Here is a 16,904-nt window from a genome sequence, read left to right on the forward strand (position 1 = left end):
CTCGAGGTGCGGCCTCACCAGAGCAGAGTACAGCAGGACAATCACCTCCCTGGTCCTGCTGGCCGCTCTATTCCTCATACTATTCTGGAAGCCAACACAAGCTCAGGGTTTTACAGAGCCCCGCTGGTCCTTCTCCAGTTATTTCACTCCCAGAGGTTTCACCACAGTCCCATTTGGAGTCCCAAGTTGTCCTCATGCACAGAAAATCAAAGAGTTCTGTTACTGTCACTTGCCATGCCTGCTGAGAGCAATGCTCAAACAGTACAGAAATGGGAACCAGTTTTGCACTGATGTTATTTGCAGTTAAATGCAGTTTAACCTATATCATATTATATTGCACCCGTATTATGTGAAGTTAAAAATTGAGTGAAATCCAGCTGGCAACTGGTCCCAAGTGGTGCTCCCCAGGGGCCAGTGTTGGGACCCATTCTCTTTAATACCTTTATGGATGATTTGGACGAGGGAATTGCATGTACCCTCAGTAAGTTTGCCAATGACACCAAGTTGGGGGAAAGTGTCGATCTGCCGCAGGGTAGGAAGGCCCTGAAGAGGGACCTGGACAGGTCGGATCGATGGGCAGAGGCCAGTGGGAGGACGTTCAATGTGGCTAAGTGCCGGCTCCTGCCCTTTGGTCACAACAACCCTGTCGTCCCCCTGCACTCTGGTTCCCAGCTGGATGCGGTGATCGTCCCCCTGTACTCTGCTCTGGTGAGGCCGCACCTCGAGTGCTGTGTTCAGCTTCGGGCCCCTCGCAACAGGAAAGACCTCAAGGGCCTAGAGCGTGTCCAGAGAAGGGCTGTGAAGCTGGTGAAGGGCCTGGAGCACAAGTCCTGTGAGGAGCAGCTGAGGGAGCTAGGGGTGTTTAGTCTGGAGAAGAGGAGGCTCAAGGCAGAGCTTATGGCTCTCTACAACTATCTGAAAGGAGGTTGCAGGGAGCTGAGGGTCGGCCTCTTCTCACAGATAACTAGTGATAGGACTAGAGGAAATGGCCTCAAGTAACGCCAGGGGAGGTTCAGGCTAGAAATGAGGAGACATTTCTGCTCAGAAAGAGCAGTCAAGCACTGGGACAGGTTGCCCAGGGAGGTGGTGGCATCACCATCCCTGGGGGTGTTGAAGGAAAGGTTGGGCGTGGTGCTTGGAGACAGGGTTCAGTGGGTGACAGTGGTGGTAGGGGGATGGTTGGAGCAGATGATCCTGGAGGTATTTTTCCAACCTTAATGATTCTGTGATTCTATGATTTTTTAAGCATTAGGCTCTTTGGCTGGGCTGAACACAGGGAGGCACCACATTGACATGGAGGATTCTCAGAAGGTGTCATGCCAAGGTGTCCTGGTTTCAGTTAGAACAGAATTAATTTTCTTCCTAGTAGCTGGTGGAATGCTGTGTTTTGGCTTAGGATGAGAAGAGTGCTGATAACACCCCGATGCTTTAATTGTTGCAGAGCAGTGCTTATACCAAGCCAAGGACATCTCAGCCTTTTGCTCTGTCCTGCCAACGGGCAGGCTGGGGGTGCAGTAAGAGCTGGGAGGGGACAGACCCAGGACAGGTGACCCAAACTAGCCAAAGGGGTATTCCATACCATCTGACGTCATGCTAAACAATATATGGGGGTGGCTAGCCGGGGGGAGGGGGCCGGACTGCTCGGGGTTAAGCTGGGCATCGGTCAGCGGGTGGTGAGCAATTGCATTGTGCATCACTTGTTTGTACATATTATTATTACTTTCCTATTATCACCATTGTAACATTATTGTTATTATTGTTATTATTATTTTGTTATTATTATTTTCCTGTCTTATTAAACTGTCTTTATCTCAACTCACGGGCTTCACTTTCCATTTCTCTCCCCCGTCCCAGAGAGGGAGGGGGGAGGGTGAGCGAACGGCTGCGTGGTGTTTAGCTGCCAGCCGGGTTAAACCACGACACAAGGGATAGCTGCAACGCAGGAGGATGCCAGAGAGTGATGGAGAGCTGTGAGGGGGTGACAGAGCAGAGCATGTGAGAACACTTGGTGCAGCTTCTGGCAGCACACCCAAGTAAGAAATGGCAACCCCAACTGCATGGTGACAGCACAGGTGACAAGGCACTGAGGTAGTTTGACTCCCCAAGACGGGGAATTTCAGGTTCTGAGCCAGGAAAAGAGACAACTTGGATCCTTTCAAATTTATCCTGCTGTGCAGTTTTAACACTGGGTTCTGTACCACGCCTCTGTTTGTCTGAAGTGTAGCAGATATACCCTTCTGGCATTTCTTCGTCCTTCGTGCTGGCATATTAAGGGAGGGCTTGCTTATTCTCGGTGGAATCGGTCCCCGTTTGGCTTTCTGCTGAGCAGGTGGGGTTGGTAAAGGTGACTGGAGCACACCAGGTAGCAGAATGTTTGTTCAGCCCCTGGCACCTCAATGTGTATGTCGCCCGATTTCGACCTTTTCTGTGGTCTTATTTCCTTTGCTGCTGTTTCCTCATCCTCTGTCCCTTGACCTCCCTTGGCTCTCCACTTAAGTAGAGAGGGCATCAAATCTCATTTTACCGTAAGCAATATCTGAAAATTAATCAGTGTTGTTTGTGCTTCTGTCCTTTTAGCTTAGAGTACACAGATGTAGGTGGCCAGCATCCTGGACTGACCTTGTTGTTTATTACAATAAGATGGCAGGAGCTACACTAGTTCCTACAGGATGGAAGCAGCAAGACCTCCCTATTCCCCATCTTTTCCCAATAAAACACAGGTGCCCTTAGAGCTGAATTGAAATTCAGACCAAAGAGTGCACAGGTAGTGTTGATTCTCTGCAGGCAACTGTTGATATTTTGTTAGATTACTGTTGGGGGGAGGGAATTAATTATAGCTCCAAACAAAGTTTCGCAAGCTTTGTGACAAACATGTCTGTGGCTCCATAATCTGTGCGGATTTAATCAGTATTATTAGCATTTTTTCATCATGACTTGGCAATCCTTTGCTAATCAATATGGATATTTGATGTGCAGCATGCAACAACAAAGGCTGAGAGCTCTTGGGATGCTCTAGTCAGATGGTGTCATGCCAGCTGGAGGATGTCTCTGAATATCACACAGAATCCAGCCTGGGAGCGTTTGGAATAAGAGAGAATTAAACAAGGATACCGGGACAAAAAGCATTGTAGACTTCTCTCTACTGTGCATGGAGTAAATGCAAATAAGAAGATGAAGTATTTCACTGCCAAAGCTTCCAGAGGAGAGGAATGAAGGAATTCCTTTATTGTATTCCTTTGGGAGGCTGCAGTCAGAGACCCTTGCTCTGAACGTTCAGCACATCAGGGTTCAAAGAGGAGACCCTGCACTAAACACCGCAAAGGTTTGACAAGGCCTGGCAGGCAAACCTTACCTACTTAGCTATTTAACTCACTCTCCTCTGCCTATGTCAGCACTTTGTCTGCCATTTCAATGATTTGTGACCTTTTCAGTTTTCCAGCTACTAAAGAATAATCTTGTGAAGGTGCAAATCCCTCCAGACTGCATGTGTAAGCTTTCTTCAGGCTTGCTTTTCTTAGTCACCTATGGCAGACTTCTTAGAATAGGCAGTCCTGAAAAAAGTCTCCTTGTTCCACGGGCTGAAAAACACCAATTTGGTGCTTTGACATTCCACTTGCCAAAGGGGAAGGAGGGGAAAAAAAAAAAAACACTTCTGTTAAGAATATCACCCTGTTACTGATTCAGAAGTCCATTCTACTTCTGCATTACAGACAGTAAGTGAAAACCATCTATTCTTCAGGGGCTCAGGCTGCAAGTAGACCATCCCTCGTCATGCTAACACTCACTTCTACTTTCTACACTACCCCTGTCTCTTGGACTGATCAATTACTCCAGATGAGCTGGAGTTCAGAGAAGGTTTTCACAACTTAGTCTGAAGTTTGTATTTCCTTTGTGCCTGTTCTTTTTTTTTTTTTTCCCCAGTTTTATCACCTGATCTAATAAAAATAGTGCTCTTCTCTGCAGATCGTTCTTACAGCCTTAACCTGTGACACCTGCATCAACAGCAATATCTGTCTCCAAAATGCTCTCTGGTAGCCTCAGAGAGCCGACGCAATCCAGTTGTACTTAGATTCTGTAAGGAAGAGGCTCCATGTGAAGAAACCAAACTCAGGTTTGAGTTGAGTTTGCAGGGAATTAGGAATTCTCTCTGGTTATAGCAGAACAATTGAAAGTCTTGAATGCAAAGTGGAATTGTGTTGAGATGTGTTACCCCTGGGTGTCCCAGGGATTGCTAGTACACGTAGACTTGGGGTGAAACTCCAAAGCTGCTGTCTACAAATGGGATGTGGTGTATTTGACTGTGTTAATGTGCATGCAGAAGCAAGGCTTCAGCAGCATTTGTACTGGAAAGAATAGCCATTTGAGTTGTGGAAGCAACTTCTAGCATAGATGCCATTCATTGATTCACAGCATTAAGGGCAGAAAGGGTAATGATATCATTGTCTGGCCTTCATATAGCCCAGGCTATTAAAATTCCTAACATCTGTGGGCTGCATCACTCTGTCCTGTCTCAGCATCATCCTGGGAATTCGTGCTGGACTGCCCGATCCCCCTTCCAGGGTCGGTGTGTGCCTGGTTAGACCCTCTGCTGTAGGTGTTGCCTGCAGCCCTTGGTCCGGGTTTACCTTGTCATTTGGCAGCATGAGCAAGATGATGCACTTCCATGTGACGAGATTCTGGAATTGCTCAATACAACTGCCCCCTTGTTCTCCTTTCCTCCAGTCTTTTTCGCAAAACACCTGCAGTGATTTTGTACTTACTGAGGAGACTTCAGCACGTCCAAGCCTGATTCTGATCCTGCAGAACTCCGCAGTAAACACCCATTTTGGGGAAGGATGTTGGCAGTTGTTATTCCACGCAGTGCATGCTCTAATGGTGAGTGCCGAGTTTGTTCTGTCAAACTCCCCAATTTAATTCTGTGACATGCTCACTGTTACCTTTATCAGCTAAATGATCTGAGAATTAAATAGGCTTTTTTTAACAAGACTTATTTTCCACACAACCCTGTTGCCTGGCATTAATTTTATGTCTAGCCTTGAATTCTCTATGAAGCAAGCCCCTTATCAGTTTTTCATTATTTTGCCTGTGACATCAAGGAAAGTACTCTGCAGGTATCTGGTCACCCTCTATGCCCTGCTCGAACAGTGGCATGCTTCCAGCCTCTTAAAATTTCCCAAGATTAAAATTATCACCGTGAAGCCAGACATTTCCCTGGCCAGCTCTTAAAGAGCTCTTGGGTGTAGACACCGTAGGGCTGCTGATAGAGCACCACTGCTGACAGGCAGATGTTCCTGCCCACCAGTCAGTCTGAGTTAACACCCGGCTGTTCGTTCTGTCCCAGTGTGACACTTGCATAGTGCTTCCTAGTGGAGAAGGAATTAGTGGAACAGGTATTCCTGGGACACTTTTACTTTCATACTCACCTGCTAGTGCTTTTAAAACCATCTAGAAGTGGGTTGCTACAATTGCTACAAATTGTTTTTTAAGAGGTTAAAGGTTATTACAAACAGACAAACAACAAATCCTTTTGCTGTTATAGCTTATACCAGTTCCTCTAGCAGAATGGTGTAAATTAATTTATCTGTTTCTTTTCTAAGTTAGGTCACAGGCAACTCATAGTTTATCAACCAAAGACACCAGTTGTTTACATGCAGAGCTAGTTCATTCTGGAATGGCTGATTAGCTCAGCTGCAGCGTCCCACAGATGCCAAGCTAGTTCAGGTCCCGGTCACATCAACATCGTCCTGATCCTCTAAAGACTTTCAACCATCCCTGCACCATGTTCCACAGCACATCTTGCATTGCTCACGGAGTATCTGCCTTTATCAGATGGTTTTTAATGTGCCTAGTGGAATCTCAGTCCCCCCTTACTCCAGATAATGGAGATGTAACTGTAACTGGCACTCACCAGTCACACTGGTGGGTCCGTGGAGAGAAGAAACCGCTGGAACAGTAAAGCTTTTGACGGAAAAAATAAAAAATAAAATCAGGCACTGATTACAGTGGCTGCAAATCTTTCTGCTGAGACTTCAGCATCCCTGGAACATGACCCATGCTCTGTTTATGTCTTTGGCACAAGCAGCCCAGGCAACTGTCAAGTTGACCTTTTGACCACAGCTCTATGCTTAAGTCTCGTGGCTTCTCTCTCACCTCTGCCAGCTCATGGTGCACCTCAATGAAAAGGGAAAGCTACTGTCATGTGGGGAATAACTTTAAAGCAGCTGATCAACAGCTCCCAACAGCTCCACGCAGAAGCAGACAGGATGAGTACAGATATGGTTATGAAAAAAACCACTAAACACAACCAGTTTGAGACTTCCCGAAGTGCCGTTCTGCTCGTGCTTCCTTGCTCTGTGACAGCGGTGCCACCAGCTGGCAGGAGCTGACATCCGGAGCCACAAGGATCAGAAACAAAATACAACCCAACCAGGGAAGTGATGACAGCCAGGCGAACCTGCAGCAGCTGGGCTGGGAGCTGGAGGCAGGCAGCAGATTGAGTGTTGAAAGGGAGGGATAATGTGCACTGCCGCAGGGTTTGTAGTGGGCTGTAAAAGCACGATCGATAATAGCACGGCCCCAGTGCAGTCTCCAGGCCAAGGAATGCAGTGGATCTCACGTTGGATCCACAGCCAGAAATGGTGATGGCCACTCACAGGCATGTTGAGCATGGCCTCTGTGAGAAAGCACCAAGGGAACCTGGAAACTGCTCAGGCTGGGGATGAAGACCACAGCCACAAAACAGAGGCAGTGAAAGCCCATTCAGTGCAGATCATCTGCTCCACGGAACAGAACAAAGTGCTCCATCTGCACAGGGAATGGGACAATGAGGGGACTTGCAAGGTAGGTGACGTGACAAGATAGGTGAACACTACTAGAATTAGCTCCTGGGGAAGGATTTGGGTGGTTTAGTGCTGAGATCTGAGCTGGACACACATCTAGGAGGAGGTCCATGAGGACTGTCTTGGGGCTTCCTGAGGCCCTCAGCCATCTCGTCCTTTTTGGTCCGGCATGTCAGCTTGCAGCTACTTGAGGGAGCATCAGATGCAGCTGGGGAGTTGGTAACAGTCATTGCCAGAAACATTTCTACAGCTTAAAGTAACTGTTTACCCCTTCATCCTCTTCACTTCCCTAATTGTTGTAGAAACAAAAGCATCAGCCTGGCAGCAGACCCATTCTATACTATCCAGACCATCTAGGGACAGAGCATAGCTCACAAGCAGTTCATCTCCAACTTCCACGCCGAGGGCTTGGCACCAGCTCATCCACATCTATGGCTGTGACAGGAGGCAAGCCAGGAACCGCAAGCTGTGCTGCTAACACTGCTTTCTAGCCTCTGCCCACCACACGTGTAACCAATAATTTTCTGCGTATTTCCAGGGCCAGGCGACTTTTTTTTTTATTTTTCTCAGATCTCAAACAATTTTGGTATAAGGCTTAGTAAGATGACAGCATTCATGTGCCTTTTGGACTTTGCTCTTCCTTTTCTCTCTTTTTCAGGCATTCCCAAGCCTGAGGAACGCCTACTACAGCACCACAGGGAGCAGGGACGGTGCTGCTGAGTACATGCTCTCATAGCTTGCATGTAAAGCTGCAGTATGTCCATGACAAGCCTCTGTGGAATTGAGCAGCCCAGGTTAAGCGTGAGAAAGGAGAGAATGCATGAGAGGCTTTCAGGCACGTTGTCTTAACCCCCAACATAAAGCTTAGAAGTCTTGAGGACATTTCTCCCTCCCAACACCTCTAATTATTTCCTTCTTAGAAAAATAGAGGTTGAAAGGAAAGCTTTGCTTCAGAACAAATGAGGTACCAGAAGAAAACAGAAAGGAGAGGCTTTGAAGAGTTTAACGTTCCCAACTCTGCCATTGGATATATTTCCTATGGAAACAAATGGTTTTACTACAGCTGTACAGAGAACATCAGTGGTTTTTGAACTGTGGAAAACAGGAACAAGTTGAGAACCTGCCCTTAGGGTATAAATCCAGGCACTGGCAAAGGGTGGGGGTCAGGAACAAAAACAAAACAAAGTTTTACTATTTTCTTTGAATTGGTTACATAAGCACAAAGGCTAGTCTGTTAAAGGGAGAAAGTCAAGTCTGTTTGCCCTCAAACTGGCTTGGATTTACTCTAAGTAAAAGGATTAGAAAATAAACCATCAGTCACGCCAACACACTATACAAATACATTTTATTTAGAGATACCCATAGTAAGATGCACAAATACTTTTTGTTCACCAGTTTTCAGATCACACAACTTCAAGTAGTGGAAAAACAAACTGCAGTTAATTACAATTATCTATATAACAAGGCAGTAGTAAAAGATCCATTTGTCAGACTACAGCATGGTTAACGATACTCAGGTGAGAATATACAGATTTCGGTATTTAAAAAGTGCATGGGTCGTCGCCACATACACTAACATGCTTTTTCAAAGAGCAACATCTTTCTGGCATGTGAACACAGTAACCCGGTTAATGCAAGATGGAAAGTTAGGCTCTTCGTTTGATCTGGAAATGCATCTATTAACATTTTTCCCCCAAACAGTAAATTAAGAGTTGTGACTGACAGATGGAAAGCGATCTGTAAAAATCACTGTTACGGTGTCCATGTAGTCAAGCAACACAGAGGTGACCTAAAAAGATCAGTTCCAGCCTACACCTCCACAGCTCTTCTACCACAGTCTTCAGCAGAGTCCAGAGTACTCGATTGCATTTAGCAAGCTGGCAGAAGAGCTGTAATAAGAGATCCAAACTCTTGCACCCATACTGAGCTCTTCCACACAACTGGAGTCTCAGTCCTCGTATTTCAAAGATCCCACCTTCTATGAACGAGCACGTCAACTGGATCACGTATTGCTGGGTTTGCTTTTGTATTCCCATCTAACAGAGGGAAAAGTAGGAAGTGGTGCTGATCTGAGAGAGTAGCTGCATTGGTTTAAAGTTGTAATTACAACATGTGGAACCTGGTCTCTTCTCTCCAGTGTCTCTCTAAAGCAAGGAAGTTCAGCAGGTTCCACTGCTCAATGCAATTCCCTTTTTGCTTTTAAACAGGGATGGTGCTGTATGGTGCTTGGGTAAGACCAGCAAGGACTGGTGTACGGATGATAACACTTAAGAGCAAGAAACAAGAATTAAATCAGTCTTCAGTTAAATTTCTTGCATCGCAAACAAAGTGAGACAGAGACTGACTTTTGCATTATAGTTGAGAGGCACATTTTGTATTGATGAACAGAAACCCCCAGTTAACATTGCAACTTTCTGTGGATTTGAACACAGCCAAAACTCCAATTAAAGTAATTAAAAAAAAAAAAAAGGTAATCTGTTCTATTTTAAATTCTTAAACTGCTCCCTCACCTATTCTGCACAGAGATACCTTTCCATTTGTGTGTATGCAGCTGCTTTTCCTCCCCAGAAAAATGTTTAGGAGAGACTTGTTTCTGTGCATCTTACAAGTCGACAAAATCCTGATGCTTCACCTGGGTGGGCCCCTGTACCACATTCAGGAGAGAGCTGAGAAGTCAGTGGAATTTTGTATACTTGCAGTGAACCCCAGAATAAAAAAGAAAAAAAGCCACCCAATTGAAATAACCAGCAATATGGGAATCAGCTCCTTCATGGCACAGGAATGAGTTTGGAGCAAAGCCCTTCGGGCTGAAAGGAGGATACCAGCTCAGGGAGACATCCAGGGCTGAGTTAAATGAAAAAGCAGACAGCAAACAATTCAGCAAGGTGTTGTCTGAGCAAGTGCGGAAGTCTCAGACTGCAGCAGGGCTCACCCCTGGACTTGGCAGAAATGGTAAGCCAGGACACAACAGTGAACTTGCTCATGTCCCAAGGGGCAGAAGGTGGCAAGAAGGGAGACAAAGCATTTTGAACAAGAGAGACAGAGCCTGGTAGAAGTTTCTCATCTGGGCCTTTCTGTACTGGTCCTACTATCACCTGCGTTGTAAGAGAAGCACAGAGCAATCAGCCGAAGCTGTAACACCCAGCTGGCCTGGCACACCCCACACATACAGCTCACGCTGACCGAGTGAGCAACCAGGTGGATGAAGCTGCAGGCTCCATCCCAGCAGGAAGCACACGGAGGTGGCTGGTGGCAGCAAAGCACAGTGTTCGTAGTCAACCATGGAAATAAGACAAGTGCACTGGTAACCTTTATGGATGAGGGAAGAGGGTGACTGGGGTTGTTCCCCATGCCATCTTCACAGCTCATCCTGAGATAAATGACTAGCAGTTTCACATGTTCTGGGATCAGTTCCAGTTTTAAAAGCACAAAGCAAAACCTCAAGGTTCCACTGCTCAAACATCAGCTCATCTACACGTAGCCAGCCCTTGGTATTACTGCTAGCTAAAGCTAATAACAGGTGTTGCCTTCTGAGCACAGGGCTAGAGTTCAGCTCATAGCATAGCAATTTTTTCCACAATCCATCAAATCCACATGATAGAGTATGTGGAAAAAGACTTCAAATGGGATTAGAAGTCAGCAGTAAGTCAGTGATGTACCTCCCTGCCTTTGCCCTCAAAGGATTTTTAGCTATGATGCTGAGTAACAGGGATGTTATTTGGTTGTTGATTGGCCACGGATACCAATTCTCTGGCTGACTAACACACCACTGGATCAGTCTTAACCAACTGAAAGAAGTGCTGGAGCTGGGCACCTCCACTTCGTGATCTGGTGACATCCACTGAACAATACAGGTATGTGAGAATTTCAGGCTTTGCAGAAGTGGAGTCTCCACATCCGAGTCAGCCAGGCAGAAACCGAAGTTTATGGTGAAAGAACAGTGGGCCGTGGGTTTTCTTTTCATTATGACTTGGTATTTTTCAGACTAGACTAGCAGCTTTGAACCAATTTTTAGAAGTGAACAGGGAAGAAATGGGAGAAGAGGAAAGTGCTGAAGATTACAAAGTAGACAGAACAATCCATTCTACTCTGCAAAGTGAATGATAAAAAGATTTCTTCTAGATTTGAAGAAACTCAACAAGAACAAAAAGAACTCCAGTTTAAATACGCACTGTGGTTCCAAGAACACACACCGCTAGAACAGGACACACACTAACCTCAGTGCTCCTTGGCAGCGTAGTAATGCCAATAGCTCGATGACTAGCGATGCTGCTTCTAAAGACAAAGGTAGTCCTGTGGATCAATTCAGTACTTAACTTCAGTTAGTTATGGATATACAAGCCCATTTAGGGCAACAGGAAGCGAAGAAGTGTTCCAGTTTCCATGTTCTTATAAACGGATTAAGCTCAACAACTGGGAATAGACATACTCTATCCATCATAGCATCCTCTACCTGCAGAAGAGGCAGAAACCTGGCCCAAACTCCAGGTGTTAGTTTAAAAACCAAAAGACAGCACTTGCCAATTCAGAAGACAAAGCTAATCATATCATGCCTTTGTCTTGGGAAGAAAAAAAAAAAATAATTTTTCAGAGGAAAAAGTTCACAAGGTAACTCTGAACACTGAGCCCCACGTGCGGACAGGGTAGTTTTCCCTCCTATCGGCAGTTTCCCAATGTTCCATTTGCAAGCTGCAACAATAACTTTAAACAGTTCTACCTTACAGCTAAGAACACACACTCTAACATTTGAAAAGAGCTGTTTCTGCTTCACTTGACAGCTTCTGTGATAGTTCAGGATCCGGTGCTCTTCCGACACCGCTCATGACAGAAACAGCGAGCTGAGAAAGGCTCTGTTACATGGGTGGAGTTGCAGGAGTTATTAACATCAGAACCTGGATTCAGAACAAAAGCCAGCAAGTGTCAGTGAGTGCTGATCCTCACTCCTTCCTGGCTTTGTATCTTTAAATACATTTGGGGAAAAAAAAACATTAAAAACAGTTCACTGTAGGACATGCTACCCTCAGGCAACAAGCTGTGGTCAGCACACATTTTAAAAACACCTTGTGCAGTTTGTGCATCATATACAAGTACATCAGAGGCGATGGGGAAGATCCAGCATTTGTACACATTAACAAACAAGCAAGCACTGATAGATGTCACGGGTGAGACCAATCCCAAGACAAACCAGTGCGTTGATTTGCATCTACACCACATCCTAAAACAAAATTAAACGAGTCACAATTAACAGTACAAACCTGTTGCAACTTCAACACATACATCTTAGAAAAAGACAATGCACGTACCCAGCCCTAAGACAGCGACGAGTTGGTGAGATAACTTTACAAAGATCAAGGTACCAGAAGAGAAAGGCACGTTAACCTCTGGTTGGTCCATTTCGGTATTATTTGGATGAGTCAGTGATTTATATACCCTGAGACTGTGGGAGGCCTTGAAAAGGAAAGGAGACCAGGAGAATGGGCAAATAAAAAGTACAAGTTTAATGAGATTAAGATTCAGCACCTGAATATTCCCTTTTAATAAGGGAATCTAAAAAAGCAGTTCCTAAGAAAACCAAGTATTGACTCCTAGATTTTTGTTCTGAGGTCAAAGAATCAACATCTAGGACTAGAGAAATCTCATTATATGCTGCAAGTGCTTTTATATACACCTCTCTCTGGCCATTAGACTGAAACCATGTTTTTGTATGGAATCAAGTGATTTGCTTGGTGATTTTTCAGTCCAGAAGTGGCAGCCACTTTCACAGCTCCAACAGCCCTGGCACCCTGTGTTAGGTCTGTGTGCACTTGCTTAGACTGTTCTGCTCCCAGCAGGTCACAAGAGGGAAAAGCTGTTAGAAAACGGCACTCAGTTTTTAATTGGGAAGATTCTTTTCTGTCAAAAGTATTTCTGTTTTTAATTAGCCAAGCACCACATGTTTCTGATAAAGCCAGCAAGCATCACAGGAAAAACATACTTCCTAATTTAAGTCCTTAAAATTTAACATGGAAAAAACAAGAATGAAAGGGACATCTACTTGACCTCTGAAAACATTTCTGATTAAGCCCTTTTACAAGTACCTCCTGAGCAATGAATAAGCATCCCCTCTGTGTTTTTAAGCTCTTCAGGTGTTCTGAGACCAACACCAATACCAACCACTTGGCTGGGCTTTCACCTTTTTTTCCCCTCTTGTGCTCCCTTGCCCATCCTCACCACAGTGAAACAACTGCTTGCAAAGACAAGGGAAAGCACAAAGGAGATACTTTCAGATGAGATGTGGCAGTATTTTTTCCACCCTCTTGTCTGCAACATGGACAAATTCCTGGTGTCTGTGCTTCAGAGACCTTACGATAAGTTACTGAAAGCACTGCAACACTCAGAAATGCATTTTAAGTTGAGGTCACACCACGGGTTGGGGCTGCAGCGTGACCAACAGTGCACAAAGGGGAATTTTCACTTAACTTCAAGCCCGAGAGCATGGAGCGTGACAGTCCAGGGCTCAGCACAGGCTGGCTGGAGAATCTGCTCTGCCTGCATCACACGCAGCCCTGCAACAGCATCCCTAGAGATGAGCTGTACCCATGTTCAGTGACTGAGTTACAGCAGCAATTGCAACATCAACTAATTAAGAATCTCGTCGACACCTTGAAGAAGTAGGTTTATGGAAAATAAGGGTATCAGACCGCCACAAATAGATCTCAGAGCTCCCACCTGGCTGTTGTAAGATGCTGCTGCACAACTGAGCTGCAGCGACTCGTGGCCAATCTGTTCTTGGTTTCTTGCAATCACACAAAGCAGGCAACCTCCAAAAAGCAGTCTAGGCAAGACTGCTTTATTTCACAGCTGCACCAGGTGAGGGACATCCATTCACAAGGTCATTTAGTGCCTCTCAGCTGAGGGGCAGAAATTAAGACACCAAACCAACACTTAACATAGCTGGATCATAGTTTAAAACTTGTAGCTCTGCAGCTGCAAGCTATATACAAAGCAAGTGCTTAGGCGAAGGAAGGGAATGAAATTCTAGAGCAGAGTGACTGATACAGAAATATATTAATCCTTAAGATACAAAAAAGCTGCCAAAGACTTGAAATGGAGGCAGCAAAGATATCCCCATGAAGACATTCAGTAGTCTCCCTCACTAAGAGAGTCACAAGAGTCACCCACAACACGAACATAACTTTTGTGGACAGACTAAATCCAGTTGGCTCTCTGGGCGCTTTTGCAAAGCATCTTAAAATGGATCTGTGGGGAAAAATGAACAACTGAGACTAGGAACAAACACCTATGGAACTATTCTTTGGTAATTTACTCACCCTGGACCAACACAAACATCAGCACAAACATCAGCAGCACTGATGAGGGAACCAAACAAGCGGACTCGCTTCTTTACAACAGTCCCAGGAAGCACCGGGGGAGAGCAGCAGAAATTCTCCTTGGCTGAGCTGACTGCACAAGGAGGAAAGCTGGAGCAGTTACCAGGAACGCGGAGTTCAGGCAAGAGGCTGAGCACCACCCCCACTGCCACGCTCAAACTAGCACTGCTCTGTAGCTTCTGCTTCCTCGTGAATGTCCATCACATATCACCCAGTTGTTATCGAGGGGTGGCTACACAGCACGTACAAGCTGGGTATTACTGAACCCGTAATTAAATCGTCTCCAGTTTGACTGCATGTAAGAATGAATATGGGAAATGTGATACCCAAATTAATAAGGTGGTCTACTCTAAAGTAGAGGGGTAAAATGAACAGCTTCCTACACTCACTAGCAGCACAAGATCCCACATTCCTGAAAGGTCAAACAGCAGGAACAAAAGGTCTGAAGGTCTGATACAATTAGTTGTTTTCTCTCCTTCAGGTGCCTGATGTGAGATAAAGCAAGATCTGTTCCCCCCTCAGGAACAGACAGTTACACTGTGTAATCCCATCAGTCAAACAGGTAAGCCAGGGCCTCACTGCTCGGTGTTATTGATGAAGACACCTTGCACAGAGGCCAGAGAGACCGTAAGGACACCGCCAGACTAGCTCTGGTCAGCCTGGCAGGAACAGCTTCAGCGACCAGAGCTACTCTCCTGCGGTGCTGTCATCTCCAGCAGAGACAGGAGAACAGAGCACGTCCCAGCCTTGTATTTTCTCCTCAGCTTCAACCAAGTGCTCGTTTGGCACAAAAGCAGCAAGGTGCACGCTGCTCCAGAGGTGACGAGGGCAGGGGGCAGGCATTCATCCCAGCGGAGGACAGAGGCATTGGTAACAAGGCAAGAGTTGCCAGTGCTGCCAGAAGACCAGGAGGAGCACCCCAGAGCCCTGCATTTCAGCCAAGTGGTAGAGAAGACCATACACTGGAATGCACATGCTTCACAGATGGACCCAAAAGGCATCAGACCTATCCTCCCCAGTCACAGTCCCACAGGAAGTTCAAGGTGGTTCAAATGGAAAAAGCAGCAGGGGGCTCCAGGGAAAGACTGAGTTTCTCCTACAGCAAGCTAGATGAGGGCGGATGGTAATGCAACAATGAGCTAACAGCAAGTTCTCTTGCTACATGGTAATCTCTTAGCCTGCATTAGACAAGTCTGAGACAAACTCTTTAACCTTAGAGAAGAAAATAGTTTATTTGCCAATTGATAAGCCAATAGTCCATTGGCTTATCAAAGGAGATGGCTAACAACCTGAACAGCTTTTAAAAAAAAAAGGGGGGGGGAAGTTCCCACAATCTGAAACAAGAGATCTTGGGTTTTAGGCAGTCTACAAAGACTGTTGTACCCGTGAGCTACAACAGGAAAGCCTGGGAGCCACCTGGGAACCTTGTCTCACCTGCAAAATGGTTAGACACAGTTCGTTTTTTAATGACAAGAAAAAAAAAACAAAAAAAACACGTCCCTAGCCCCCTCCCCCCCCCTTTCCTTTCATCACCTCTGCAGGCCCTCAGTGTAAAGTCACCCTGCCATGCTGCAGGACAGCCTACTCACCCTCCAGCTGCACAAGCTGATACCTGGGACAGGCAGAAAAGGAATAAAAGACTTTTTTTTTTTTTTTTTTCCTCCTGGCACTGCTGCAAACTACCATTCAAATGCAAATGCATTTCTGGGAACTCCTGTGCTTCTGCAGTTTGGACTTGATGGGCAATACCCTGGGGAATTTGTCCCTGGGCTCTGATGAGCACAGCTTAAAATTACTGTATTCCTCTACATATAAACAGTGTCATTAGACTTGTACTTTTAAAAAATAAGATCAACCCAGGCCAGGGCCAGGCTCTGCAGATAAAGTAGTAGCTTATCTCTTATAAATATTTTTAATATTTTTTAATTACAAGTAGTCCTCGCTCCAGGTAATGTAACTGACACAAAGTACCTGCACACACGCAGCCCCTAGACTTTCACAGAAAGCCCAGGAGCAACCACTCTAGTAGAAAGGAATCCTACCTCACAGCAAAGTAGGGGAGAGGGCACATGGCCAAGATAGCATAAATGCAAGGGAAAAGTCATTTGGAGCAAATATAATAAAAAGGGATTTCAAAAACCCTTCATATAAAGGATTGAGAAGGTTAAAGCAAAAACTGGTTCAAAAGGATGTATAAAACTGTTGGAGACCAACAGAAAACTCTGCTAAAAATAACTTGCATTTAAATCATAACTCAATGGCATCACACAATTTCATTGTTAAAAAATGAAAGAAAATAAAAGGTGGAAATAAAGATCAGCATTTGTAAAGAGCTATCATTAGCTCCAGAGACCAGCGTAATTCCCATGAAGTCCTGATGGAAGGGGACCTCCTGCCACAAAGAGTTTTGTTCCAGACGAGTCGTAGCAGTGGGTGTAAACAGCATTTGGGAAGAAATTAATTTCAGAAAAATAATTCCTCCAGGTTTCATCATGATTCTGTTAAAGGAAAGTTCAGACTGTTACTGATGCCAAACAAACAGAAAGCTTTGTTTCACAGAAGCAGAATGTAGTTTCCAGAGCCTAAGAGAGGGATCTTTTCCTCTGTTAATACTCCCTGAATCTTTAGACAGGCCAACTTGAACTGGAAGATACCAGAGCCTTCCTGAAGCTTTTTCTGAGGAGGTTTGCGCCAA

At 45.3% G+C, this 16,904-nt stretch overlaps 1 protein-coding gene across 2 annotated transcripts in view; it reads right to left on the minus strand.

Moving 5' to 3' along the window:
* Positions 1–8,167: 8,167 nt before the first annotated feature.
* Positions 8,168–16,904, minus strand: part of DCAF12 (DDB1 and CUL4 associated factor 12) — a 31,975-nt gene continuing 23,238 nt past the window's right edge. Inside the window, exon 9 of one of the 2 annotated variants that reach the window (XM_082783197.1) lies at positions 8,168–9,934. In XM_082783197.1, the coding sequence (XP_082639323.1) occupies positions 9,689–9,934 (246 nt within the window). In that variant the 3' untranslated portion in view covers positions 8,168–9,688. Of the gene's footprint in view, positions 16,708–16,904 lie in introns of both variants that reach the window. The other variant, XM_082783198.1, reaches the window with a different exon arrangement.

The sequence above is a fragment of the Aythya marila genome (genome assembly GCF_965140915.1).
Source record: "Aythya marila genome assembly, chromosome: Z".
Lineage (NCBI taxonomy): Eukaryota > Metazoa > Chordata > Aves > Anseriformes > Anatidae > Aythya > Aythya marila.